Here is a 27,098-nt window from a genome sequence, read left to right as displayed (position 1 = left end):
GCCGCCCTCAGGCTCCCCTCCCGGAGTGCGGGCATCTCTGGCTCCCGATTCGCGCTGCTGCGGGCCGGGGCGGTCCGGCTTTACTGCGGGAGGCTCTGCGGCTTCGGGTGAGTGTCAGCCTCCTCTCCGGTGGGAATGTGGCATTCTCACCTGGTTCGGATGTGTTGGTGTGGGTGTGAAAGACGGGACCCGTATGAGCAGACCCGTAGCATCACCTTAGCCTGGTGTCTTCTCTACAGTGTCCTCCATTTGGTAACCTGATAAGAAGTCAGTGCTTGTCCTCCAAGCTTTTCTCTTTTTCTCGAAGGCAAACTTCTGTTTACGTGATTTGTTTGTCCTCGTTAGCCATGGAGTCCATCAGAGACTCTAAGGTATGAACTAATGTGACAGTGTGTGTAGATGGATTTTTACCTTCTGTGTGATGGAGCTCCCAGATTTATACCCAATTGCATTACCTGCAGTGGTGCCTACAGGAAAGGCATGCAAGATGTTTATGCAAGAGCCCAGAAAAGATGTGATCTGTACCAGAGAGCTTCCTCAACCCTGCTGCGAGCAGCTGAGGGTCCCTGTGTGGTTAAAGCGATGCCTGGTGCTTGGCCCTCGTGTGCAGCAATGGAGGAGGAAAATAACACGAGGAATAAGAGAGAAATGTTGGGTGGTTCCATTTGTCACTCGATGTAGTCGATCCTGTGTGATTTCTGTACTGGTTGCATGCCAACAAGTGAGAGCTCCCACCGCTTGCTTTAGCGGGCCAGCGCCGTGTGTTCCTGCAACACCATCCAGTTCTGCCTTCCTCTAAGAAATGAGGTCTGCCGAGCTGCAGCTCAGCGCCCCGCAGAGCGCTGCTGTGGGTGCGGGTCTGCTCGGGGCGGAAAACAGCAGAGCTGTAAAAGCAGCGGTGAGCAGCGCGGGGCAACGCCTCCGGCCCACGGGCTACAGAACGTCCTCGGCTCAGGTAGGGAACTTCAAGGGGAAGAGAACGAGGATGGGCAGAGGGTGATGGGTGAGGAGGAGAGCGGGCTGAAGGAAGGGGGTGGAGAGTGGAAAAAGGACGCGGGTAAGAAGGCAGAGGGAGCCGGGGACAGGGAGAGAGGTTTGGAGGAAAGGAAAATCGGCAGAGCGGCGCGCAGGGAGAGGAGCTGGGGATGGAGGGGCGGGCAGGGAGCGAAGGAACGGCAGCGCGGGGAGGGGGGGAGAGAGGGGCGGGGAGGGGCGGAGCCGCGATCCGCGAGGGTTTGACAGCGGGACGGACGGATGGAGGCGGCGGGACGAGCCGGAGCTGCGGCGTGAGGCTGTGCCGGGCCTCAGCCCGCACTATGGGCAGCGCGGACTCCAAGCTGAACTTCAGGAAGGCCGTGATCCAGCTCACCACCAAGACACAGGTGAGGGCCGCCATGTCGCGGGGGGACCGCCATGTCAGGAGCCTCCCTGAGGCGGCCGAGGGCCGGCGGGCCCGAGCCCCGCGGCGGCCCGGTGCTGCGGGGCGGCGGGCTGTGCGGGGCAGGCTGTGCCGTCACCGCGCCGCGCGATCCGCTCGGCGTTTGTGCGCCCGTTGCGGGTGACGCTGGTTGGAAAGGACGCTGCCAGCCGGGCTGCCGGGGCGGCTCTCCGCACGGAAGCGGTCTCCGCACGCGGCCCGTGGAATAACGCTGTTGTCCCGCAGGCTGCGGTGGAGAAGCGCGGCGGGAGGCGGTCGGCGTTACGGCCGCGCTGCTCTGAGCCGCCTCCGGCCGAGGGGCCGTAACCGCAGCCGTGCGAAGGCGGAGATGTGGAGGAGGTAGGGGCAACGGCGGGGAATAACGTCAGAACGGGGTGTGGGCAGAAAGAGAGGAAGGGCGAGGGGAGGGGGTCTGCGAGAAGTCGGAGTGAGGGCCGGGGCGGCTGGTAGAAGGTAGGGTTGGAAGAGGCTTCGCGCTGTAAAGCTGCGTTCGCCGCTTTCCCGGTCTGCGGGACCGGGGTTTGTGGGAGCGTCACGACAGGTTTTTCAGAGCAGACGCCACGGAATCGGAGAAGCGGGTGAATTAACCTGAAGGAATTCTTCCAAGTGTTTTTTGGTTGCCAGAATGCTTCGGGGTGCCGTCGGATCTGCGGGGCCGTTCTGTTATGAGGGACGCGCTTACCGAGGAGGCCGGGGGAGGCGGATGAAAGCCGGCTGCTCGGCGCCTGCGCTCACCGGCGGGATCGTCGCACCTGCTGCCCGCGGAGCGCAGCCCGCGCGAGGCGGTGCCTCCTGGTGCCAGCCGAGGGCAGAGCTCCCCTCCCCCGTTTGTTGACGTGTGCGCGAAGGAAGGTTCTGAGGGGCCCTGGGTAAAGGGAAGAGAAGCGGTGTCGTTCTGGTCCGGATTCATTTCGCGTCTTTGTGTCTACGTGAGCCTGAGCGCCATGTGGAAAAAGGGCGGGGTGTTTGTTGGCGCTCCCATGTTTACACAGCGCGGAAGGGCACCGTTGTTCGCATGGCCGGTGTGCGCGGCCGGGCGTGCAGCCGCCTGGTGCGCGGGGACCTGGATCCGAGCGGCAGCGATGGACGGAGTCAAATCCCCACTTCGGGACTGTTAACTTAAAAGGCACTTTGCTTTCTCGGCAACGTCTCTGTTTGTTTGTTTTGTTTTTTAAGTCTTTCATTGGGTAACTGGACAAACAGATTTTTGTCAGATCTTGGGTAAAATGAAACCAGGAGCTAAGTAATGTGCTGTGCCACGTTTGGGAAGGCTTTTGAGGGGAGGAAGTGGTCCAGCAGAATGCAGTTTTGCTCGCTGGTGAAAGTTTGGAGTTGGCGTAATTAATTTTTCTTGAATCTATAAGTTTTCATTGATTAAAATGAGTGTTCCACATGAACACTAAAAAAAACCAAAAAGCAACAAACAAAATTGTCAGTAATGTAATGCTTCAGTGCTTGTAGCACATGTGGAGCCTGGATCTTGAAAGTCAAGCCAAGGGTGGGCAAAAAAGGTGGAACTGATTTTCGGTTGCAAAAGAGAAACTCTGAAGATGTAAAAATACTAAAAAAGAAAAATCACTTCAGAGCGATTTCGGAGCAATGTCAGTGATGAAAAAGGTACCAGAGGAAAGGTATTTGTTTATGCTACAAATGTATGATAGTGGTCACAGGCAGAAAAAGGGGTTTGAAGGCTTTCTTACATGATGCCTGTATTTCTGTATGTTGCCCACTTCTATAAGAGTATTCCTAATCAATTTAACAGTAAAACAGGTGTGCCCTGTCATTTGGGATGTGTGGGCTCTCCCTCACCCCCAGGAGTGCTGCCTGCATGGCAGGTGAAGGGACGTGTGGGCTGTGGGTGGTGGGCATGGAGCTGAAGCTGAGGGAAACGTGCTTGCTTTTCCCAGTTGGGGATTAAATGATTTCTTTCTTTCTCCTTGGTGCACAAATGCAATATTATGACATGCTGTTAATTTGAGCCTGATAGAAGTAAATATTATGCTTAGAGAGAGATTAGTTTCTGAGTAGCCTATTTCTGAATGTATTCAAATATCTAAGTCTTCTGGGTTGACAAAAAGTGACGTTATTGTTTTACAACCAAAACTATATCTGACTCTTAGGCTTTCAATGCCAGGACTCCACAAATCACATTTTCTTTTGCTGTGAGCAGAGGCCTAGCAAAAGACTTGTTTGGGATCTCTCCTCGATTTCCGCCCTGCTGGTGCAAATATCCTATGAAAAAAATCACTCTGCACTGAGAGCAGTGTGGAGCTGCTGTCCTTGGCAGCAAGAATGAAATCCTGCTACTTATTAACATTTTGAATAAATCCGACCTCGGGCTTTGCTTTTCACAGTGGCTCACAAGCAGGTGGTCAGAGGTACCTGCACTGCCTCACGCTCCCTGCAGGGCTGCCTGATCTCCTAGGGCTCAGTCTGGTGCCGCGCTCTGAATTCTGCCGCATTTGAGTGGAAAGGAGCACGCTGCTGTTACTGTCTGAGTTTGTACAGTCCTGTCTGGAAAAGCCTGGTCAGAAATTAGGGCTTCGAGTCCCAGAAGAATGGTAGTCCCTACCCCGCGTGCCTTGAGGTCTGGGCTGGTCAGCATGGTGGCAAGAAGTGAGGACTGGAGGACGGTCCTCCAATAGGGGCAGTTGGGAATGGGTGCTGGATAAGAAGGTGTTGGGTGTCCAGGGGTAGTGCAGAGAACGCCTGGGTGGGAGGAGGGTGCAAATGCTCACTCTGCCTGAGCTTGTGAGGGGTTATGTGAAAAGTGAGGAGTTGTATGTGAAAGTGGAGGTGATAACAGCTTTGGGCTGAGGACAGTAACAAGCAGGGGAGGCGGTGCTTTGGGCCTTTTCCTGTTTATAGGAAGTGGTCAGCACTGCGCTGTGATCTTTATTCCCACGATGTATCCTGTTTGCTTAGGATTGCTTGTTCAGGGCTGGTCAGTATCTGGCAAAATGCTTGTAATTCACACGGCTTCCTTTCTGATTGTTGCAGTATGTGTGGATGGCGCGTTTTAAAGCATCCAAAACCCCCGGTTTATAACTATTGGGGAAGTCTGGAAATCTGGGGAAGTCTGGAAGTGTCGGCAGGACTGATTCTGCCTTTGTGTAGCCAACGTGCAAACGGGAGGACTTTAAGCCTTGTCGAGGTGAACTGAAGGCAAAAATAAAAATCTCCCTTGTCCACTGTAAGACATCACATCCACTTAATGCTGCCTGCAGTGCTCACAGCAGCAGTCAGTGCTGCAGTCAGTTCTTTCCTTTGGTGCAGACGTGGTTCAAGCAGCAGGTGATCAGCGAATGAGGCTGTTCCAGGTCACTGTACTCCCCTTTTCTGCGTGCTGGGTGCAGGCTGTTGGGTGAGCTCAGCATGAGGAGATGGATGTTTAGATCTCTGGAAATGCTGTACGCAGAATACAGTCGGCTTTAAAACGTCCACCCGTGTTCTTTTGAGGAGATGAATATTACGTGCATCAAGTAGCTTTATGATGCCAGACGGACGGTTAATTAGATTGGGGGGGCTGCAGGGATGCGGGTGAGTCAGTACTGAATCCTAGGATTGTACATGGGATGCCATCTGTTGGATGGGGAGATGACTTAATGCAGCTATTAAAAAGCAACGAAACGGTGTTTTAGCGTAACCTGCTTGCCAAGATGGCAGGCATTGCTGCTACAGCATCCAACACTGCGGCTCGGGTGATTGCTGCTCTATCTCCATGTAATTCTCGTTGGAGACAGAGTTGTTTAATCCATCGTAGCTGTCATGCTACCAGCTGTAGAGCGGTGCTGTGTTCAGCCTCCAAGGAAGCTACGGTCAGAGAATGGTTCTGTGTACACTGGAGGGAAATGGTTTTCTTCTTCCCCTCTAGATTAGAATGAAGCCATTATTTATGCATGATCTTCTGTTAGCAGCAATTGCTGCTCCCTGCTGTCAGTGGGAGTGGCTGTGGCAAGCAGCCAGTAGGTGCACATGGCAATTAGCCCTGCGATTGTGGTGCCCGGTTTGGAAGGGGATGTAGGGAGTGGAGGATGTTTCCTGCGTTATACAGATCGTGTTTCCAAATACCTGACTCTTTTTGAGGAGTGTAATTAGAGATCTGACTTGCAAATAGTTTTTCTCCTCTCTCCATTTAGGCGTTTTGTGCACAGATTGCAAGGTAGTGCAGCTCTCTTGCTTGCTTAGGAAGTTGAGTTCTGCTGAAAGTCGGCTGGAGGCACTTGGCTGTCCTGCAGATCCCTCTGAGGAGCAGTTGTCTTGGATCCCTTAGAAAAAGTCTCTTTCTCGAAAAGGGGCTTGGTGGGAATTTGGTTTATTGGCCAGGTAATAAAATAAAGTGGATTTCAGCATCAGAACAGTGTTTGAGAAGATGCTTTAACTTGTGGATTTAGTTTTGAGTGGAGAGTGGCTCAGGCTGATTCATTGCATGGCAGAAAGGAGTGGGATGAGCCATGAGCCTCTCGGGTACAGGAGCACGTAGGAGGAGAGCCTGAGGGCAGTAACCTGCTGCACCAGTCTGGCAGCCGCCTGCTGGCTCCTCTCGCTTGCTGCCCTCCGGTGGTGGTGACGCATCACCTTCTGTGGGTTCAGGTGATGCCGTCTCTTCTCATTCAGTTACAGGGGAGAAATGCAACGCTTCTCAGCATCAGAGCTGTGAATGAGCTGTTCTCTCCAGCGTGGCATCTTGGCTGCGTTAAGAACCGCAGCTCAGAAGCAGACATGCTTTCTGCCTACTACGTGGAGCTGGGAATAATTCAAGTTAAACATGCATTTGTGGTTTTACCCCTCTTCCATCCGACGTGATAGACCCAGCACAGTGCTGATTATCATCACCTAGAAGAGCTGCTCTTTGCTGCAGAGCTGCTGTGGGGCAGAGGCTGGATCATGGAGCAAGGGCTGCTCCCAGGTATGAGAGGACAGACTTAGTCCATGAATGTGACCCTAGTTGGATTGCTTGTCTTGACCTCCTCCTTCCACTTCGACTGCACGATTAGGGCATTTTAAGGGTAAGGCTGTGGCTGACACTGGCTGCCCTGAGTCCCATTACCAGTAAATGTTTGGTTCAGGAAGATCAACTCAGTTGCACTATTGAGTGTTTTCAGGTGGGTCTGTCAGTTCTTTGTGTTTGTGCCCTAACATGGGACATCCCCAATGGCTTCCCCAAGGCTTTGGTTACAGCAGAAGTAATTCTGTTGTGTGTGTTGCACGTGACAGCAGCCCAGACCATGTGTGTTAATCAAGAACTGTGCATATGTGCCCCGGCTTGCAGCCAAGCTGAGGCCTTGCATGTGTTGTGATTGTGGAAGACATGAAGTGTCCAAGTCTGATGCACTTGGTCACGTAAATGTCTTGCTTGTTACCCCCAGTGCTGAGGGAATGGTCTCTTTGGGAGGTCCCAGAAGCCTTGGCTCTGGTAACTAAAAAATCTGGAATGTAAATCAGTGATGCTGTTTTATTTGTCCTCTTCTGTTCTCTGCGGCGATGGTCACATCCCTGATCCAGTTGCACTGATGTTTGGAACTCATGGGATGGTGGTTCTGCCTCTGTAGCTCTGTCTGTCTCTCCACAGCCTGTGGAGGCAACAGATGATGCCTTCTGGGACCAGTTCTGGGCAGACACAGCCACTTCAGTGCAGGATGTCTTTGCCCTTGTGCCAGCTGCAGAGATCCGAGCAGTGAGAGAGGAATCGCCTTCCAACTTGGCGACTCTGTGTTATAAGGTAAGGATGGCATTATCCTCAGTGCTGTGCTGGAAGGAGGTGTCCCTTCACTGAGTCCTGTGGCTCCCAGTGGGGATTGGTGCCCTATTGTCTCCTTGCACTACATACTGCACTTGCTTGTTCCTGTCTGCCCCCAGTGATAACTGTCTTGCCTCTCAGTTTACCACAATTCTTCCCCTGTGCTGTCTCCTAGCTTCTGACAAGCAGCAGCTTCTGAATTAAGAAGAGTTGGGGCGATCTAAACTGACCAATAATTCCTTTGGCTCTGTGTCTTCTTTCTACAAAAAGTGAGGCTAAAATGTGGGCTGTTCTCCCTGCTGGAATTGGTTGTGTTGGGAGACCTGATCTCTGCAGCGCTGTGTATCTGGGAGCTGTAGATTGTAAGATGTTGTGGTCAGAGCAGCCTGCAGACTTTTGCTGGTCTGAAGGCCCTGACCTTTGCCAAGCATGGTGTGACATTGGACCTAGCAGCCCTGTGTGTTTGTGAGAGCAGAGCAGCATGGCTGAGATGCCATCTGCAGTCATGGCTGGAGACTCAGACTACATCCCTGCTGTGCAGGGTCATAAATGTGCCTGGAAAAATATTTACGCGCAGTCATGGAGTTGTGCGTGGATGGGCTGAGTGTACAGACAGCATTTACATGCCCATTAAGGCAGTGACGCAAGCTAGCAGAGTCAGTGACCCAGACAGCCTGCTATGAAACTAAGTGGAGAATACGACCTCGGGAATTAAAAAGCTGCATGGTGAACCCTTAGTACTATTTCTGCTTCCAGTGCTGGAGGGAGCCCACAGGTGCTGTGGTTCTCTATCCATGCAACATGTGCTGTGTGGGTTACCCTAACATGTCAGATCTCTTGTGCTGGAACAGAAGAAATTGAAGAAGGTCTGGCTAAGATTGTTTATCCCAGTGTTTCAAACAGCAATGGAGGCTGTATTATTGAACTCAGAGAAAATGGATTCCAAGCAGTGCTTATAAATCTATGTGAAGATGTCACCAGCAGGTCAGAGCTGTGTGGTTCTGCTCATGTCGATGCTAATGCTACCTGCCTTTTGTTTCCTGCAGGCTGTGGAGAAGTTGGTGCAGGGAGCAGAGAGCGGCTGCCACACAGAGAAGGAGAGACAAATCGTTTTGAACTGCAGCCGGCTCCTCACTCGTATCCTGCCTTACATCTTTGAGGACCCAGACTGGAGAGGTTTCTTCTGGTCAACTGTCCCTGGGGCTGGCCGAGGAGGGGTCTGTCTCTTGGCACTTATTCTCCTTTCTGGAGGGTGAGCGGGAGGAAGCAAGGGAGCATTTGAGGACAGCTGCACTGGTTGTTATTTCTGTTTATGCAGAAACTAGGTGGCATCTTCTAAGTCAGTTTCTTTTCTTTGGTTCTTGGTATTCTTCCCCTCTCAGCTGCTCTGCTCAGCACATGTTGCTGTGTCATCTGAAGATTTCACTTGGGTGTGTATCTGTAGGAGAGAGCTGGTATGTGAGGGATGGCTTTTCCAGCATGGAAAGTGTGAATTGAAATCAGTGTGAAAAGGATCAGGATAAAATGCTTTAGCATGTTCTGCAAGTAAGAGGAATATGGTTGAAAGCATAGCTGAGGTAGGCTAGAAATACATGTTTACCTGCTTTCTCTCTTGGCAGCTACTGTTTTATGCATGAAGAGTGCTTTCCTGGGAGTTTCTGAATCTGCAGGTCAGCGTGACTGTGCTGAAATATGTGTTTTCCCCTGAATGTTACGTGTACTGCAGTGTTTTGGAGGAGGTTTGTAGGAAATCAGCAGTGGTTGGTACAGTACAAACCTGGCGCTATCTCTGCCTGTTACCTCTAATCTGTTTTGCCCGAGGCCACTTCAAGGGGAAAAGAAAGCTTTTGCTAACAGCACTGCTGTGTGATCTGTGTGACTGGGAGGGTGATTGTCCACCTTTGATCCCTGCAGAGGCTGAGAGTGCTGGAGAGTATTGACTGTGGAGTTGCTAGATCCTGCTGCTTTGGGAAGAAGCACCTGGTGTCTGATGCCCTGAGCCAGCAAGGCTGCCTGTTACAACTGCTCTTCCACCTTGTTCAGCAGCTGGAGGAGAGAGTTCCTCTGCCTGAGAGCAGTGAGGTCACCCCAAGGTGATCCAGCCCAGTGCAGCCCTCCTGATGCATCATGCCTGCTGGATGCCAGAGGAGCTGTTGCGGTTCACATTGTCCCATCATTCAGTCTCATTCAGAATCATTAAGGTTGGAAAAGACCTTTAAGATCACCTAGTCCAACTGTCAGCCCATCCCCACCACATCCACTGGCCGTGTCCCTCAGTGCCACATCTCCATGGTTCTGAGCACCGCCCAGCAGTGGTGACCCCCCCTCCTCGCAGCAGCTGTGCCACTGCATCACTGCTCTTTCTGAGAAGAAATCTTTCCTAATATCCAACCTGAACCTCCCTTGGTGCAACTTAAGGCCACTGCCTCTTCTCTCACTGCTGTTACTGGGGAGAGGAGTGTTTTGTTTTCTGATATAGTTGCCTTTAGGCTCTTTAGCTGTAAAGAGCTTGCTTTTGTGAAGGAATTCCCTTGAGTCTCTCTGCACTTCCCTGTTCTCTGGGCCCTGCCAGGTAGCTTTGCGGGCGCACACTGGGTGCTGTTAAGCCCTTTCCAACCATTTAGCGTGTTGGGACCACTCTTCCCTTACTGCATCTCAGCAAAATAAAATCTCTCTCCCCATATTCCCTGCATATAGGCCTGTGAGAAACGTGTACTACAGTGAGCTCGACCTTTAGTTTGAAATAAACTAATAAAGCTCTTACCTCCCTTGCTGGAAGCTGCTGTTCCTACAGGCTGAGTGTCAGGAGGAAGCAGCTGAGCTTGCTGGCAAGGGATGATGAATAAAGCCCCAAGAACATGGGAAGGGTGGGGTCATGTCTAATCAGCTGCTTTGCTGACTGAAAGCTGATTTCTGCCTTGGAACTGAAGAGGATGATGATATGCTCAGACAGTTAGTACATATCTCTGTGGTTATCCTTAGCCTGCCCCATGATGCAGTGATGAATTGCACAGGTCCTGGAGCACAGGACTCTCCTGTAAAGGCTGAGGGATGGGTGTGGGTGGATGCAGTCCAGAAAGGGTCTGGAGCACGGGCATTATGAGCAGTGGCTGAGGAAGCTGGGATCGTTTAGTGTGAAGAGGAGGAGGTTCGGGGATGACCTTATCGCACTGTACAAGTGCCTGCAGGGAGGTTGTGGTGAGGTGGGATTCAGCCTCTTCTCCCACGTAGCAGCGGTAGGACGGGAGGGAACGGCCTCACATTGTGCCAGGTTCATGTTGGACGTTAGGAAATACTTCTGTGAGGGAGTGCTCAGGTGCTGGAATGGGCTGCCCAGGGAGTGGGGGAGTCACCATCCCTGGAGGGTTCAAGAAACGTTGAGATGTTGTACTGAGGGACGTGGTTGAGTGGGGGAATTTTGGTGGTAGGTAGACTGGATCATCTTACAGGTCTTTTCCAACTTTGGTGATTCTGTGATTCTAAGCAGGTTTCTGGGATTAGACCGGGACTGTTAGGGTTATGTTGTGCTTAGGATCAGGATGTGTGACAGTTTTTTTTAAAAAGACACAAATCTTTCAAGAGATTGCTGGAAGACTGTGTGCCTTCCCTGTTGTTTTGAGAACTGTTGGCTCCTGTGTCTCCCATTTTTTGGATGCTGTGGTTCATAGAGCCTGTGGGGACTTTTTCTGGCAGCTGAGACTTTGTTAGCAAAGATCATTCTTGATTGAGAAGTCACCTTGGACCTTAACTCTAGCCTTGGCAGAAGCATCTTTGCTGCCTGATGGCTTCATCTGTCCTCTCTGGGCTTCTTACATCCGGGATCTGTCTGACGGTGTCTTCCCTGCAGTTGTTGAGGCAGACGTCAGAGTCACAAGACTGTTATCTTGGGTAGCTGCCTGCTGTGACTGCAGCACTGTGTGTCATGTGCAGGCTGGCAGAGATGGATGAGCTCCTGCCATTCCCACTCCCTGTCTTTCCCTGCAGCACCTGTGTGGTGAAAAGGTGTGCTAGCCAGGATGCTCTTTGACAGGCAGGATCTGGCAGGGTTTCCTGTGGCAATGGTTGCAGAGAAGTAGCCATTCATGATTGAAGTAATTGCTTTGAATGCTGGAGACAACAAAATCCCTCTGCTGTTGTGCTTGCTCTGCCATGGCCGGCTGAGGTGGCTCCTTGCTGAGCTGCGCACCACCTCTCCTTCTGTGGGCTTCCAGTTCTGGGCAGCCCATGCAGGACTTTGAGCGGTTTTACACTGTTAACACTGCTGCCTGCCTTCCTCCTATTGCTGTCTCTGTGCACTGTGCAAATTGCCTTCTTCATTTCCTGTATAACACTGTTCTCTGTAGTGATTCCTTTCTTTCCTCCTCCGTAAGCAATGCATCTCCACGTGGCAGTGTGCAGTGCTGCTGTTCTATTTCCTTAAGAGCTGTAGGCTGGAGTACTTTATCCACTGTTTGGTCACGTTAAAGACCTTGTTCCTATATAGGCATCACACTCCAGGGGGGAATTTCTTGCCTCTCCTGAGTGGGTTTTGCATGTTTCTCCCTCTAGTTCCTCTGTAACTTATTGTGTATTCACGGAGAGTGCATCTTCTCTTGCTGTTTAATAGTGTTAATGTATGATCTTTGCTAAGCCTGTGCTAACAATACTCTCTTACAATTCTCACATTTAGGGAGATGAAGATGATGAAAATGCCCGGCCGCTGGCTGAGTCATTGCTCCTTGCTGTTGCAGATTTGCTCTTCTGTCCCGATTTCACTGTGCAAAGCCACCGGAGAAGCACGGTGGTGAGTTGAATCATGAGGTTATCTGCACAGAGATAGATTAGCTGCGTGACGGGGGACTCTGGAAGACCCCAGCAGCTTCCTTACAAATCTTCAGGCAGGAAAACATGGAGTCACTGAGCCTGAACACAAGGTGACTGACACTGATCAGCATTTAGCGTTCAGCGGGTGGTGTCTGTGTCTCCTAAAACAGGTGTTCTGGGATAGCTGGGTGAATGTCAGCTGGGGAGACTAGTGTTTTTCCCTGCACTACAGCTTGCCTGTCAGGAAAATGTGGTCATGCTGGCAAATATCTGCTCTCCTATTGTTTCCAGTAGAGTGGGGACCTTTAGCATCTTGTTCCTCTCACTGTCAGTTTGATTGTGGAGGGAGGTCTTAGGTGCTTCAGTCTTACTAAGAGTTGTTCTGAGGAGCTGGATGAGGAACCTGATGGTGGGTGAGCTCCAACCTGTGTAGGAGCTGAGTAGAGAGGCAGGAAAAGCAAGGACTGTCAAGGAGGCTGCAGTTGGTTCTGTGTTAGCAGTAGTTGCTGTCAGCATACTGGTTTTGTGGGAGTTGTGGCTGGCGTGCTAAGCGCATTTTGGTTGCCCTCAGTGAGATCATTACCACTGTGGGAGGGAGGAAAGTTATGCAGCAGGAATTCAGAGCAATTAAAAACTGTCCTCTGGTCTGCTTTCCCCAGCTAGAGGGAGGAAAAAAGGTTGGTGGCAGAATTTGCTTAATTAAACTTAAGTAAAGATGCAAGTATATTATATTCATCTGGGCCCTTGCTTCCAGTCATTTCTTGAGGGTCAGCATGTGGTTTGCAATGGCTTCTTGTCTCCACAAGGCTGCTTCAACCTGAGCTCAACTGGCCATGACAGAGAAGGACAGGCTGCCGTGGTTTGCCTCCTCAGGCTGCAAAGCATGAGTTTGGGAGTTGTGCTGGTAGCTGGCAAGGGGCTGTGAGGGTTCTTACTGGAATAGGGAGCATACTTGCAGTTATCTTCTTGTTTTACCCACTGGAGAAGCAAGTCACAGCATCATGCACTTTTAGTGTAAGTTAGAGGTAATTTGCTGCTTCTCTTGCCTTTGCACCATGTTATGTGTGTAAAATCAGTATGATGCCTTCTGAGATAAGGTGGAGGTGTTGAGTGGGTACTGTATCTCCATGTGATGCTCTTGATATGCAAAGGGAAAACACTGACCTGCGCTGTGTTTCACGAGATGTGGAGCAAAAGAGAGGAGGTGGTGATATATCCCATAATTAGAACAAAACATATCCTGGATCTTTTGGTGCTGGGTGCCAATTTCTAGTGGCTAGCACTGTGCCTTGGCATGCTGGAGGAAAAACCTTGTTCTGCGTGGTGTCCAGTGCCTGGGTAGGTGCTGTCTGAGTGAGGCTGGTGCGTGCAACTTCAGCATCTCTGCTGGTTTTCTTCTCTTGTTGACATGGAGCTGAACTGCCTTGGATATCTGTAACCACTGTCAACTCTTGCACTTGCCTGTGCTCTGACCTCCTGTTTCTCTCCATAGGACACAGCAGAAGATATCCACTCCATTGACAGCTGTGAGTACATCTGGGAGGCAGGAGTGGGCTTCGCTCACTCTCCACAGCCTAACTACATTCATGACTTGAATAGGTAAGAGGGTTTGCAAATGGAATGGAGAGATGCTGGGTCAGGACATTGGGGGTGTCTGTGGAGATGGGCTCTCCTTGCTTCTTGAGGCACTTGTGACTTCTGCAGGGTCCTTGCCCCTTTCCAATCCATCATCTCAGGCAGCAAAGAGAAAACTGGTTGTGTTTTGAGTAGCTTTTTGTTGTATGACATGGGGAGTTGAAGTGTCTGTGACAGAAACGGTCAGAATGATCGGTGCTTATGAATGAAATGCTGCTGATGAAATGGACTCGGCTTTCTATAGGAAGTACTTCTTAGATGGGACTGAGCTTTTCTTATATGTTGCTGTGGTGATTGTACCTCCTGTGCTTCAGTCCAGGACTTGGCCTCTTCTTCCCTTCTTTCAGGACAGAGCTGCTTAAGCTGCTGCTGACTTGCTTCTCTGAGGCCATGTATCTGCCTCCTTCTTCAGACAGCAGCAACACCAACCCCTGGGTGCAGTTTTTCTGCTCTACTGAGAACAGGTGAGGGTGTAAAGCTGAGTGCTAGAAGGAGAAATAGACTGAAATGTTTCCAAAGGAGTACATTGATAATGGGTGGCCGTAGGACTTGGACAACAGCCCCTAGCTATTGGAGGTAGCAAGTCCTCCTCACATCTCCATCAGCATCTCTGCTTAGTGATAAACCTTCCTCATCAGCAAAGGGCAAAACTGAGCGAGGTGATCGCTGAAATTTGATATGGGAGTGGTCCTTGTCATGTGGGACAGGCAGATGCATTCCCCTGCTGTAGATCCTGTTCCCTGGTGGGAATGGTGGTGTGTCACTTCACTGAGTCGCTGTGGTGGTGGTGGCAGGTGAATGCTGCCCTCTGGTGACATCGTCTCCTCTGGGACTTTCAGGTGCTCATCAGGGGCCACACAGTTTGGTCTTCATGAGTATGGAGAGCTTTAAGATCCTGTCTCTCTTTTCATATTGTTGCATGGGATTTCTCTGGGCGGCCACGTGGTCTTTTTTTTTTAACCTCCTTTTCTTTTTAGCTCTAGTCCAGATAACCAGTGGGAGATGAGTGTCAGCTCTTGTTCCTGTGCTGCTCAATCACTGGTCACTGCCATAGATTAGAATTGGGTGGATAGAGAACGTGCTCGTCTTTTGTTATGATCCCAAAATCCTGGGGAGGGATGCCTGTCTCTCCCCAAGGCAGCACCATTTGCTTCCTGCTTCTGCCTTCTGAGAATGTTTTCTCCTGCCCAGACATGCACTCCCCCTCTTCACCTCGCTCCTGAATGTCGTCTGTGCCTACGATCCGGTGGGTTATGGGATTCCTTACAATCATCTGCTTTTCTCTGACTACCGTGAGCCCCTGGTGGAGGAGGCAGCCCAGGTGCTGATTGTCACTTTGGACTACGACAGCTCCGCCAGTTCAAGTCCCACAGTGGATGGCACAACTACTGGCACAGCCATGGATGATGTGGATGTGAGTGACCCTGGGTATTTGCTGCTTTCCTGAATGCTGTGACCCTCTTATACCAGCCTTTACTGAATGCAGGGATAGTCTGTAGGGCATAGCAATGTTCCTTTCCTTAGACTGCTGTCTCTGGTCCAGTCCTCTTCCTTTCCTGTAGGACACTAAGTGACAATGGGCAACCAAACCAGAAGGTTTTGGTCACTGACTTAAATCAGGAACACTTAAGTAAAAATTCCCTGAGTTTACTGATTCTGGAAGTGCTCTGTCTCCTAGCGTTTAGAACCGGATCATTCAGAGAGCAAAGCTTAAATGAGGGATGTGAGCCCCTAGAGCTACTGGTTACACTTGGCCCCTGACTAAATCTTGTAATTCCATAAGCATTTCATTCATTGTCTTTGAACACAGCCTCCAGGACCAGACAATCTATTTGTGAATTACCTCTCAAGAATACATCGAGAGGAGGTAACGTGCTCCAGTCCTGAACTACTTCCTGTCTGACTTCATGCTGGCACAGCTGGCCCCAGGCCCACCGCAGTCTCTTTCCCGGTCTGTTGGCAGGATTTCCAGTTCATCCTGAAAGGAGTGGCCCGTTTGTTATCAAACCCGCTGGTCCAGACCTACCTGCCAAACTCTGCCAAGAAGATCCAATTCCATCAGGAACTTCTTGTTCTCTTCTGGAAACTCTGTGACTTCAACAAGGTATGGAGCTGCTTGTTGAGCTTTGTCGCTCCTTGCTTGATCCCCAGAGCCTGGTGCAGCTCTGGCTGGACGGAGCTCTGGCGGGAGGTCCTGGGGCAGGTAGCGAGCACTGACTGTGATACTCCTGCCAGCAGCACTGCTTCTGTGGTGGGCTGGGACTGGTGGTCTGGGCTCCAGGGAGAGCTGGTGAGAGGAGCTGCAGCTCTGAAGGTCACTGCTTGTAGACAAGTGCAGGAGCAATTATTAAAATAACTACAGATAATGGAGATAAAGTGTTAGTGCGTATCTCAGCCTTTATGATGCGAGTCAGAGACTGGCTAGCTTGATGCTACCTGGCCTGAGCCCTCTGGATGGTGGATAAAACCAGATGTTCTTAAGGTTGCCTGAAATCTTTTCTTCCCAGAAATTCCTCTTCTTTGTGCTGAAGAGCAGTGATGTTCTGGATATCCTTGTCCCAATCTTGTATTTTCTCAATGATGCCAGAGCAGACCAGTGTAAGTTGGTTATTTTCATTATTTGGGATGATCTGTGCCTATCAGTTGAGCTAAAATATTTTTAAGATGCTTCCTGTCTACCACTGAGATTGCTGCTTGAGGGCATGTTACATGCCTTCTGCAAGCATGAGGGGGAGTAGTTCAGTTAGATGTGTGTTTGTAATGGACTTGAAATCAGGGTATGTCTGTAGCACAGCGCATGGATGGGACATCCTTAGCATGTGCTAATGCTTTTTGAGTTCCTATGTCAAAAGCTGCCTCCCTGATCCTAAGAAGAGGAGGAAAAAATGAGCAATTTTCTCTTGCCTTTGATTTAAATTAGTCATAACACCATGCTGGACTGCCAGAAGAAGTCAGATATTTCCTGCTACAGTAATTTACATCAAGAACATAACAAGGAGCATAATCTACCTGAGGCTTTGTGTTGTACTGGCTCCATACAGGCGTGAGGCAGACATGGGTACTGGCAACTGAAGGAGCTGTGTGTGGGATGTTCCTTATGAAGATACTCTGGTGTCTGGTTTCTCTTTCAGTCCCGTTGTGTTTCTCCTTGCTCCTCGCTGCCCTCCTGTTTTCAGCAGTCCTTTGGCACCAGTGTGATAGTTTTTTGGTTTTGTTTTTCATGTTTGTTTGTTCTGTTTTTCTGCAGCACGAGTGGGGTTGATGCACATCGGGGTATTTATCCTCCTGCTTCTCAGTGGGGAGCGTAACTTTGGGGTGCGACTGAACAAGCCGTATTCTGTACGAGTGCCTATGGACATCCCTGTCTTCACAGGGACTCATGCGGATCTGCTCATCATAGTGAGTATAGCTCTAGGAGCTCTTTTCTTTCCATCTTTATCCTTGTTACTGATCCTTCATAGGTTACTCTTCCACTGAGCTGGAAAGCGTGTGGGGTGTATGCAAACACTGGTGGTTCATCATCCTCTGCTAAGCTGAGGTGATGTGTCAGGAGGGGGCACGTGTCGTGCAGATCTCAGAGAGCGAGGTCTGGGATGGAGCTGAACTGGTGTTTAAAGGACTCTGAGTCTGGTGCAGTGGGGTGGGTGGATGATCTCTAGCAGAGTTGAAGGCAGGAAATCTGACTGTGTTGCTGGCTCCGTCCCAAGTAACCGCAGTTGCATGGAGCGCGTTTGACAGAATGAGGACAACAGTGTCCTTACCAAGCTCAGCCCACAGCTTTGGGTTTCATTCATCTTGCAGTCGGTAGTGATGAGGGCCCCAGTACTGCCAACACACAGCTGTGCATTTTGCAGTACTGGTCTTGTGCAGTATTCTTCTGGCATGTTGGTGCTTATTTGTCAGGGAGGAATTTCTCAGCAGCTTTTGATTAAACTTTCTAAAGGAGATTACCACTAGAGGGAGGAGGAAGAATCCACCTACCAGAACTGTTCTCAGTGCTACATGTTTTGCTATTACATTTCACTAGTTTTAGATCATCTGTGTTTTCATTATGCTGTGTACTCTGTATGTGTGCCTGCTAGAGGTGGGAAGGCCAAAAGTGGAAATGTCTGGACTGGGTTGTGGGGCAGCTGAATATTTCCATGCCTCTAAGCGTGTAGTTAAGAAATATAGAACAAACACTGGAGTTGGAAGTTTGCACTAAAATCAGACATGGTCATTAGCTCCTTGGTATGTCAAGCAGCTGTCATTCAGGTTCAGAGCCAAAAATCCACTGGAGGTGAAAATAGTTCTCACTTCCTGGTAACTTACTGTTGTCCTGGGCTGGCTGCATTTTGGAACAGCTCAGTCAGTTTCTGTTTGCAGTATTGTGGAGCAGTAATCATATCCCCAAAGGATTCCTTGTAAATAAAAGCTTGTGCTCTTGGAGCACGAGTCTGCAGTGAGAGCAGCCTTCTCCACCTGTGTAATTGTGGAGTATGCAAGGCCCTGCCTAGGAAGGAATGGTGTCAGGAAGCGATTAGTGTGGGGGTGGCATTGGTTTTGGTTGAGAGGGTGCTTTCAGTAAGGTTCTGCCTTGCTCAAGAACTCTTTTCCCTGCTTGTAGGTCTTTCACAAGATCATAACTAGTGGGCATCAGCGTCTGCAGCCTCTCTTTGACTGCCTGCTCACCATCATTGTGAACGGTAAGCACTACTGCATGGAGTAGCAACCCACAGAAGGGTCAGCTGCTCTTGCTCTGTCTGCCTGCATTCCTACCTGTGCCAGTCAACGTTCACCAGTGTTGGTGACCACTGGTGGAAGCTGACCGTTTCTATCCCGTGCTAGATGTGCCTGCTGCAGATCGGCTCTGTCTTCAGGTTTATTGCCTGGGCTCCGTCAGGTGGGGCAGGATGACAGCAGGGTTCCTGGAGCCACTCCGGGGTGACAGAGAGGCATTTTCCTACCAGCCCGCTGACAGCGTTGGCAGTGCTGTTCTTCTCCAGCAGGGAGTGCCACATCCCCACAGTGACGCTGTCTTCCCTTGGATTTTACAGATGTTCAGGTGGCTCTGTGCAAGATTTTCAGAAGGGATGTAAGCCCTGGTGTATTACCGGTGTAAAACCCCACGAGAAATTCTGAAGGCAGAAACATTGTCTTTTGTTAGTCCATATAGCTGTTTAGAGTCTTTTATTTTTGGAAACGTTTCTGTAGAACCCTGTTAGGCTCAGCCATTTCGTGAAGCTTTCCCAGAAGTGCAGGTTGAGGAGGTGGCAAAAGTGATGTTTTAAATGGTGTTTTTGTGTGGGTCCCTGGTTCTGTCTCTAATTTTCGTGTTTGCCTTCCATAGTGTCTCCGTACCTGAAGTCCCTTTCCATGGTGGCTGCTAACAAGTTACTGCATCTCCTGGAGGCTTTCTCCACCACCTGGTTCTTGTTCTCTGCTGTCCAGAACCACCATCTCGTTTTCTTCCTGCTGGAAGTTTTCAACAACATAATTCAGTACCAATTTGATGGTAAGAAACTTCTATATTCAGTGGGTTTACACTACTTTAGTCCAAGAGAACATTATATGCAAATTCAGAAAAAGTCCAAATTAACGAGAATGGGGAAGAAACGTAGCAACCAACCTCATGGAGACTTGTCTGGGATCAAGAAGTTGGGTTAGTAGGTAACCAGGGCTGGGGCAGGGCAAAATGAGGTGGCAGCAATTTGTCAGCATAACCTCAGCCTTAACAGTCCATAGAATGAGATGGACAGAGGGGAAGGAGAAAGGGAAGGGAGCGCATGAGGCTCTAACACTAACTGGCTGGATGCTGCTGCGAAACTGCTCGTGTTGCTCAACAAAGTAGTTGAGGGAGCAAAACAACTTTCATCTCCTTATGTGTTTGACAGTATTGTCAGTTCTGCTCTGTCAGACTTGTGGAGCTGAAGGCCAAACAGTTCCATCCAAAGAAAATTCTAGCACTTACTGCCTCTCCAGGAAGTGCCTTATCCTTTCCCCCCTGAAGGCATGACAGTGGTTTTGCTCCAGGAAATGAGAGTGAGGTCCCTGAGCCTGCTAGAAGCTCTTACTTCTCCCTGCTCAAATTTGATGTTTTGCTTTAAAACCACATGTCAAGAGGAGTCACTCTTCTTACCTGCTGGAACACTGGCAAGTGGTGGATTCCAGATCCTGAAACAGCCTTTGTGACTGTATTTTATACTGCAGTTTGAATGATGGCTTCATTCTCAGCTACTGTAGAGCTTATGAGATTTGGGGCCTTCTGACTCTCCTGTTTCTCCTCCCCTGACTCGCTTTGTGAGCTTCTTATTGAAAGTGGAAAATGTTGAATCTTTTCCTCCAGAACAGGTATTATGTGACTTAAAGTGTCATTTTCTTTCTCACATGTTTGAATATCGCTCTCTAACCAGTTTCTTGTCAACCTTCCAGCCTAGGCAAGATTTAACTTGATATTCTTATGGTTTATAATGGATAGAAGTTTACAGAACTCTGCTCTTTCTTCCTTGTGCCGTTGCCTTTGTGAGCTTGCTAGGTCTCAACAGCCAGGCTTCGTGTTGCCAGCGAGGTGGGCTGTGTTGGCAGAGCTGTTTGAGTTTCTCTGCTCATTTTGTGACTGTAATCCCCAGGGAACTCTAATTTGGTGTATGCTGTTATCCGCAAGCGGAATGTGTTTCACCAGCTGGCCAACTTACCCACGGACTCGCAGTCCATCCAGAAAGGTCTGCAGCGCAAGAAGAAATCCCCGGAGCCGATTTCTCGCACCAACTCCCAGGACGGAGCCTCCATGGAGGGGTCACGTCCTGCTGCCCCCGCTGAGCCGGGGACACTGAAGACAAGTTTGGTGGCTACTCCAGGTGAGCACTGGTTTATCTTTGTAACAGGAGAGAAGTTTGTTTTCGCTGCAAGGTACAGAGGACTCACCCTCTCACTGGGTGTGGGAAGAGATTAAGAGTTTACGTCTGTGAATGACTTACTGCCTTTCAGTCTCAGTTTTAGGTCGGTTTATCCAAGCTGAGGGCAGGTCAAAGTAAAATGCTGTCTCAGATTTAGTGTCTACATGACCTTTTCTCATAATTTTGACTTCTTGCTTTAATTTAACAGTATTCATGTGAACTTATGTCCCTGTTGCATCAAGGAGTCTTTTCCCAGGGGCAACTCCTTTGGGGCAATGAGATCAAGCCTGCATCTTGCTGCTCTTGTTGAAAGGAGAGCATTTCAGATTACAGCCGATGCATGGAATTTCTGTGCTTGGTAGGGCAGAGAAAGGCATATTTAACTCACTTGCACTTCCGAGCTTTTTGTGTTTTGAACACAGGGATTGACAAGCTCACGGAGAAGTCGCAGGTGTCGGAGGATGGGACCATGCGTTCGCTGGAGCCTGAGTCTTCACAGCCTCTGCCAGAGGGTAACCTGCCCTCTGCTGCGAGCGATGGGGAGCCCTGGAGTGGGGTAAGGGCAGGCACTGCCTATTTAGGCATTTTAGGGGAGCACCTTTGTGTCCTGGTCCTCCCTGCTGAGTTTGCTTGTGTGTCTGTGTGTGTAGATCTGTGGTCCCAGGGATAGTTGCCCTTCCTGACTACAGCAGTGCTCTTTCTGTGTCTGAATGTTTGCTGTGGTGCCATAAAGCAGACGGGAGGTGAAGGGCAGTGAAGCAGTGGGTGTGGGATGTGCTGCTGGGAGAAACATCACTGCTCGAATGGCGCCTCTGGTCGCCTGCAGCTGTCTCAAGGGATTGTGGTGTTTTGGACTGTCTGAACGATGTTGTCTTCTTGTGTTCTGTCCTGACTCCAACTTACTGAGTTAAATGAACTAATAAGAGACATTGGATGAATTTTAGGATCCTCATTTTTATGGCTGACTTCAGTTCCTTTTTTCATCTGTTGCAATGTAATTCCCTTATCAGCCATAAACATTTCAAATGTTTCTTGTGAAATGTTGAAGCGCCCTCACATTTCGTTGTAATTCCATGTCACCTCTCCTAAATATATCAGCTGGCTGTAAGCCTTTGGGTGACAGCTGGGATGGAGGTAAGGCTGTGGGAGACATGTGAAAAGAGGAAGAGGGTAGAGTGATCTGAAGGAGATAAAGGTTTTTATGCTTTTATGAATTCTATCTTTAGAATCTTGATGGGGACAGGGTGCAGAAGCCAAACAGTAAGGCTTTGTCTGCAGACGTTGCAAAATAGTATTGCCATCTAGTCTTTGAATAAACTGGAATGAACAGTATTCTTGAATAGCCTGGAATCCATTTTAGTTATCCCTCTTGGCCTTCCTTGATGCTACTTGAAGGACCATGGTCAGCAAGATGTCTTTAAGCGTGCAGTTAATGCTGTCATTAAGGGAGTTTTTTACTGAGAACTTGAAGGAGAAGGGTTTTCTTCTTCCAGCAGCCTCTTAAACAGAATCATGGGTCATTACGTGTCCAGCAGCTGGTTTGAGCTGTTCCCCAGTTGCAGAGCGCTGTTAGCTTCCAGTGGATTGCAGCACAGCTCTGCCCCAGAGCTGCTGTTTCTGGCTGCAGAGGTGACGTGAATGAGTGTGCAGTGACGTCCTTGTGACGCCAAGTGTGGAGGTGTAGAGCAGCTGCTGGAAGGAAATGCTGATCCTGTTTGTTTAGTAGAAAAGTCAGGTGCAGATGGTGGTAATGAACGGTCAAGCTGTATAGCAAAGGGAAAAGCCTGTCCGTGTTTACATTGTGCAGAGATTGATAGTGATTTTTAAAGGGCTTTCATTCTGTTCCATCATGAATATTGGGATGTTTCCTTGGCTGACCTTGAGAGTCAAGGTGGTAGTGATGTCTCTTATCCAAGAGAAATGAAACTGGGATGATGGAGAGAAGAAAACATTAATGAGTTGTGAACTTTTGGCCAGAGCCTTTGGAAGGTCACTCAGTGGTGTTCCTTTTTGGAGCATGAGAGTATTGTTCCTTGAGAGGCTGTGTTTTGGAGTTGCTGAGAGTCCACCCTTGGAGTAACACTCTTTAGAATGTATCCAGAAGGGCACTGAGAAGTGCAGAGGGGTACCTCAGTGTACAGAGGTCTGAGAAGTTCACTGAGTCAAAGCAAATATTTTTCAATAAGTGGACGCTTTTGGGTTTGATCTGTTCTGGGGACAGACTGATTTGTCTTGTCCAGCAGTGCTCTGGAAAAATTGGTTCAGCAGACAGTGAGTTCTACTTCTTGCTCCAGCGTGTGACTTGGTTATCTTTTTGAATAATGTTTGTTGATAGGAAGTGTCACATCCCCAGCGGGATCGAAGGCGTCTCTCCAGTGCATCCTCCAGTGGGCTGTGGACCCCAACGCCTGACTGGGTAAGTCTGAACAGATGAAATAAATAACAAGAAAGAGTTGTGACAGAAATTACTTCTGCTCCACCCACAAAAAAAACCTGTTCTCTCCTTCTCTGTTGTTTTTGTTTTTTTGTTTTTTTAATTTACCTTCCCTTTTTCCAGAGCAAAGACTTCCTCTGAGTAACACATTTCTTTGGGAGGGTCTTCAACTTTTGGTCAAAGCTTCAGAAGTGTATGATCAGCTGCAAAGAAGTATTTTGTTTTATCTGTTAAACCGACGCCCCAGTAGTTTCACTGAGCGGCTCTGAATTCTATTGCTCCAGGATTTATGCTCAGCTCATCCATCACCTTTAGGATTTTTGTAAACATAATTTGTTGTAGAAACAGTGGAGGTACATTAGGAAAACTACTCATGCAGTGCACTGATTTCTCTGTGGGCTTTGCTGCTCACAGGTGATGTCTTGGAAGTCAAAGCTTCCTCTGCAGACCATCATGCGGCTGCTACAGGTACTGGTCCCTCAGGTGGAGAAGATCTGCATTGACAAGTAAGTACTTTCCTTGTAAAGTATAATTGAAAGCCTTGCAGCGTTGGCCGAGGTGTTAATTTGTTTGTCAGACTTCTTGTTTCTCTGATGCATTCTCAGCTCCTTAGTCAGTGGAGAGGATGTTTGTTTTTGATAGCCATGGTCTGACAGTGTGTGTTTCTTTAGACTGATACTTCGTGCTGCAGCAGTTCTGTGGCTTCTGTGGGACGTGCCAGTTATATTCCTGTTCTGTCTGTTTACAGGGGTCTCACAGATGAGTCAGAGATCCTCAAGTTCTTGCAGCATGGCACGCTGGTGGGGCTGCTGCCAGTCCCTCACCCCATCCTCATTCGCAAGTATCAGGCTAACTCAGGCACTGCCATGTGGTTCCGGACCTACATGTGGGGTGTGATTTATTTGAGGTATGCCATCTGGATGCAGTCTGACTTGATCTTCTCCAGGCTTTCTAGAGGGAATTGCAGGCACTTGGCCAGCTCAAGATTATCTCTTGTTTAGAGGACAGAAAGATGCTTTTCCTCTAGCAAAGAATAGGGTGAATTAGGTCCAGAAGTTGAGTGGGAGATGTGAAGGAAGTTGGTCTGGGAGTAATGCTTGATCGGGGTTTTGTGGATTTTCTATTCCCTGCTGCAACTTAGAGGGGATGGTGTGACGATTTAATGCAAAGCTCTGCCTTTGTGGAATCTTATAGATATTGTCATCCATTTAAGGGCCGCTGTCTCAGTCAGTGATATTCTTTTTTGCAAAGCTGAAGGCATTCTGTGTAGCCAGCTCCTGTAATCCTGGCTGCAAGATTTGAATTCCATGTACCCAGCCACAGAGAGTAAAGTAGATCTTGTCTTTCTCTCCTAGGAACGTGGATCCCCCTATCTGGTATGACACAGATGTGAAGCTGTTTGAAATTCAGCGAGTCTAAGAGAGCACTTACCTCTACTAAGAGAAATACACTGGATCTAAAGACCTTGCTGTGTGCTGCTTCATCACAGCTGTTCCTGCATTTCACATCCAGATGGGAGACCAAAAGGACAATCACTCCATTTACCTCCCTGTCATTTAAAGCTTTAATTGGGGCCTGTGTGGACATCCCTCCCCCAGCTCACTTCTCTTCCTTTACCCTTCACCTTGAACCCCGGGTGAAAGATGTCTAAGGGATTGTCCATTGTTGTGGTTGCACTAGAAGTCAGACTGTTCTTAGCTCTTCTGTTATTATTTTGCTCCTGGATTTGGTTTGGAAACTGTTTTGACCTTGTCCTTGCCCTGGTCAGTGTCAGCATTTAATTGAAAAGACTAACTGTAAGTTGGGTGCAAGGGAGAAGCTGCTATTCCTGCAGGCAATGGGGTTTGGAAATGGTAGTTACTTTCAAGTGGCTCCACAGTGTTTCTGGGGCACACCTTGTGACTGCAGGTGTCTCCCTGATGTTGCAGTTGTATATTGGTAGGGAAATCTTTCCAATCCAAATGAAAGAGGAAGTTACTGAAGGAAGAAAATTGTCTCAGCTCTGAATCTCTCTACTTCTTTCCTGGAAAGCTGCTTGAAGAGGTCCTTTAGTAGGTGGCACTCTGGTCTGGTAGGTGTTCTTTGGCTTCCAGGCCCAGCAACCTGTCCTTCATGGTCGAGTGTTGCAGTGGTGTGTGTGTGTGTCACTTTGGATTTGATTCCCATAAGCATACAGGAGGGAATGGACCGGCTCAGCGGCGACAAGGAGAAGAGATGGTTAGCCTCTATTGGACTTCACCAGCTGACTGAAGGGACGCTGTCACCTGGGTTTGAGAGGAACTGTATCCTTCTGACTCTGCTTGTGGAGCAGAGGGGTCTTTTGCACACTACTGTCTGAAGCCAGAAATTGAGGATGGCTCTCAGGGAAGTTGTGGGAGGAATTTGGAAGCTGTAGAAGGAAAAGCATCTCCATATCACTGGGGAGTGGAGAGTGAGTGCTGAGGCAAAATTTGATATTCTGGGCATTTTGCTAGTGACCAAGACATGAGGTCTTGAAAGTCTGGGAAGGCAGAGCAGGAAGCAGTGGAAGACTGGCTGTTGTTGGCATGGTTCAGCAGCTTGTAGTTGCACGTTGGTAGGTGGAGTCATCAAACTGTATGCTCTGTGGAGAGGGGCTGCTGCCTTAGGCCTGTGAGGTCTTTAGACAAGGCAATGCCAAAGGCCCTGTCATGAGCTCTTCACCAAAGCTTAATCCGTGCTGCACTAGTGCACTAGCCTTGGGTGTCACTGGGCCATCAGCTGTTCTAAGCTATGACAGACAAGCGAGATCACTCTGTGGAAACTGGTGTTACGCTCCTGTGTAAGGGAGGGTGTGCAGTCTTGTTCCTGGTAGCCCTTCCCTAAGTGTTGGAGTTACAGTGACGGCAACGTGGCTTTCATCTCCAGCACCTGCTGGTCTGTAGGCAGGTGGTTTTCTCCACTTCTGACACTGAAAGTAGCCTGCAGTCCTAGGGCAGCTGAAAGCTGAAATAAAGCCTGGATGGTTTTTCTGATGGATAAGAAATACGAGAAATAGAGGTTAATTTCCTCACCTCTTCCCTGTTCCATCTCCACTCCGCTTTGTTATTTAGCACTACACTCATCCTGATGCAGTCTTTGGCTATCAGCAGGGTGAGATCTTTGTTTCAGTAGGAATCTCTCGTATGTAAGAATGTGATTTGGTGGGGATGGCCTCTGACTGTATGGCACTCACACCTCACAGCCAGAGCGGGACAGCTTGTGTCCCATGTGCTTGCCTCTTCCCCCTGTGGATCTACTGACTCCTATGATTTCTTCCATCTTTTCTGCTTTATTTCTTTGTGAGTTCCTTTGGAAACATTTTTTGTTTTTGTTGGTGTTTGGAATCTAATCTTTGTTCTGTGAAAATCAACTTGCACTGTAAACTATTTGCTTAATTACAAGTGAAAGATAAAGATTATCTGAAACATGCAATATATGGCTTATTTTTTTCCACAGAGAGGTTTGTAACATTGCTTATCTGTTGCTTGAGTAGCTGTGCTGCTATGGGACCACGTGCTGGCTTCCTCTGCAGCGCATGGAATTTCTACTTCACAGGTGAAGATCAGGCTGTGAAACATGAGCCTGAACTGTGCACTTTCGTCCATTTCTGTGCTTACAGCATGAGACGTCACCAAAGGTAACAGCCTTGAAAGGTACAGAAAAGGAACTGGATCGAACAGGATGGAGGTTCCTGAGTTGGTGAACTGTGTGCTGGGATCTTTGTGCTGCTGAGACCTGTAAGGCAGTGCCCTGGGCCTGGGGTAGCTCTGGAGGGTGCTTGCAGTTGACAAATGACAAATGATGGCTACAGCGGCTGTTTGCAAACTTTGCATTCATGGTTTTACCCCCTCCTGGATAATAGACACAATGCAGACCAGAGCGTGAGTTGTGAAGAGCCTGAACTTTCACCCTCTGAAGTGAAAGGCTGAAACCTTGGATTTTCTCTTTGGCCTGGACGAGGGTTTTTGCTGTTGTCTCTTGTAGGCTTCTTACCTATATCTGCAGTGCTAGAACTGGGTGTTGTTAGGAAAGGACATAGAGCACTCCGTCTGACCTACGGGGCCTTTGGTACAAGTTGGAGGGGGGCTTCATTGCTCTTCATGTGTTCAGGAAGTTCGTCCCGTTCACCAGCATCTTCTTCAGTCTGTGCCTGTTTGTAGCAGTTATGGGACT

At 49.2% G+C, this 27,098-nt stretch overlaps 1 protein-coding gene and 2 long non-coding RNA genes across 5 annotated transcripts; all 3 read left to right on the top strand.

Moving 5' to 3' along the window:
- The first annotated feature begins 16 nt into the window (after positions 1-16).
- On the top strand, positions 17-1,118 carry LOC122176512. Its single transcript, XR_006177758.1, has 3 exons — positions 17-107; positions 240-371; positions 462-1,118. It is a non-coding gene; the product is annotated as an uncharacterized LOC122176512 (long non-coding RNA).
- Positions 1,119-1,225: 107 nt separating this feature from the next.
- Positions 1,226-26,357, top strand: HID1 (HID1 domain containing). 3 transcript variants are annotated; one of them, XM_042865098.1, is made up of 19 exons: positions 1,226-1,382; positions 7,011-7,160; positions 8,225-8,395; positions 11,848-11,961; positions 13,474-13,580; positions 13,964-14,080; positions 14,808-15,030; positions 15,427-15,483; positions 15,580-15,720; positions 16,124-16,214; positions 16,864-17,015; positions 18,223-18,301; positions 18,946-19,110; positions 20,225-20,452; positions 20,914-21,047; positions 22,827-22,907; positions 23,340-23,431; positions 23,674-23,832; positions 24,281-26,357. In XM_042865098.1, exons 1-19 carry the CDS (start codon positions 1,317-1,319, stop codon positions 24,342-24,344), a joined length of 2,391 nt encoding a protein of 796 aa, XP_042721032.1. In that variant the 5' UTR covers positions 1,226-1,316; the 3' UTR covers positions 24,345-26,357. The 3 variants fall into 3 exon arrangements, with proteins under 3 accessions (XP_042721032.1, XP_042721034.1, XP_042721035.1); XM_042865100.1 differs by lacking the exon at positions 11,848-11,961; XM_042865101.1 differs by lacking the exons at positions 7,011-7,160; positions 8,225-8,395; positions 11,848-11,961.
- LOC122176513 lies at positions 1,741-3,449 on the top strand. Its single transcript, XR_006177759.1, has 2 exons — positions 1,741-1,777; positions 2,063-3,449. It is a non-coding gene; the product is annotated as an uncharacterized LOC122176513 (long non-coding RNA).
- Positions 26,358-27,098: the final 741 nt, after the last annotated feature.

This window comes from Lagopus leucura, unplaced genomic scaffold (assembly GCF_019238085.1).
Source record: "Lagopus leucura isolate 7727_CA_CO unplaced genomic scaffold, USGS_WTPT01 Super-Scaffold_797, whole genome shotgun sequence".
Lineage (NCBI taxonomy): Eukaryota > Metazoa > Chordata > Aves > Galliformes > Phasianidae > Lagopus > Lagopus leucura.
Note: the sequence above shows the minus strand (reverse complement) of the source record. Positions and strands in the feature narration are given on the sequence as shown.

Coding starts and splice junctions, on each gene's coding strand:
- HID1 (XM_042865098.1), top strand. CDS start 1,317: ATGGGCAGCGCGGACTCCAAGCTGAACTTCAGGAAGGCCGTGATCCAG. Junction 7,161..8,224: donor TGGCGACTCTGTGTTATAAG/GTAAGGATGGCA, acceptor TGTTTCCTGCAG/GCTGTGGAGAAGTTGGTGCA. Junction 15,721..16,123: donor AACTCTGTGACTTCAACAAG/GTATGGAGCTGC, acceptor TTTTCTTCCCAG/AAATTCCTCTTCTTTGTGCT.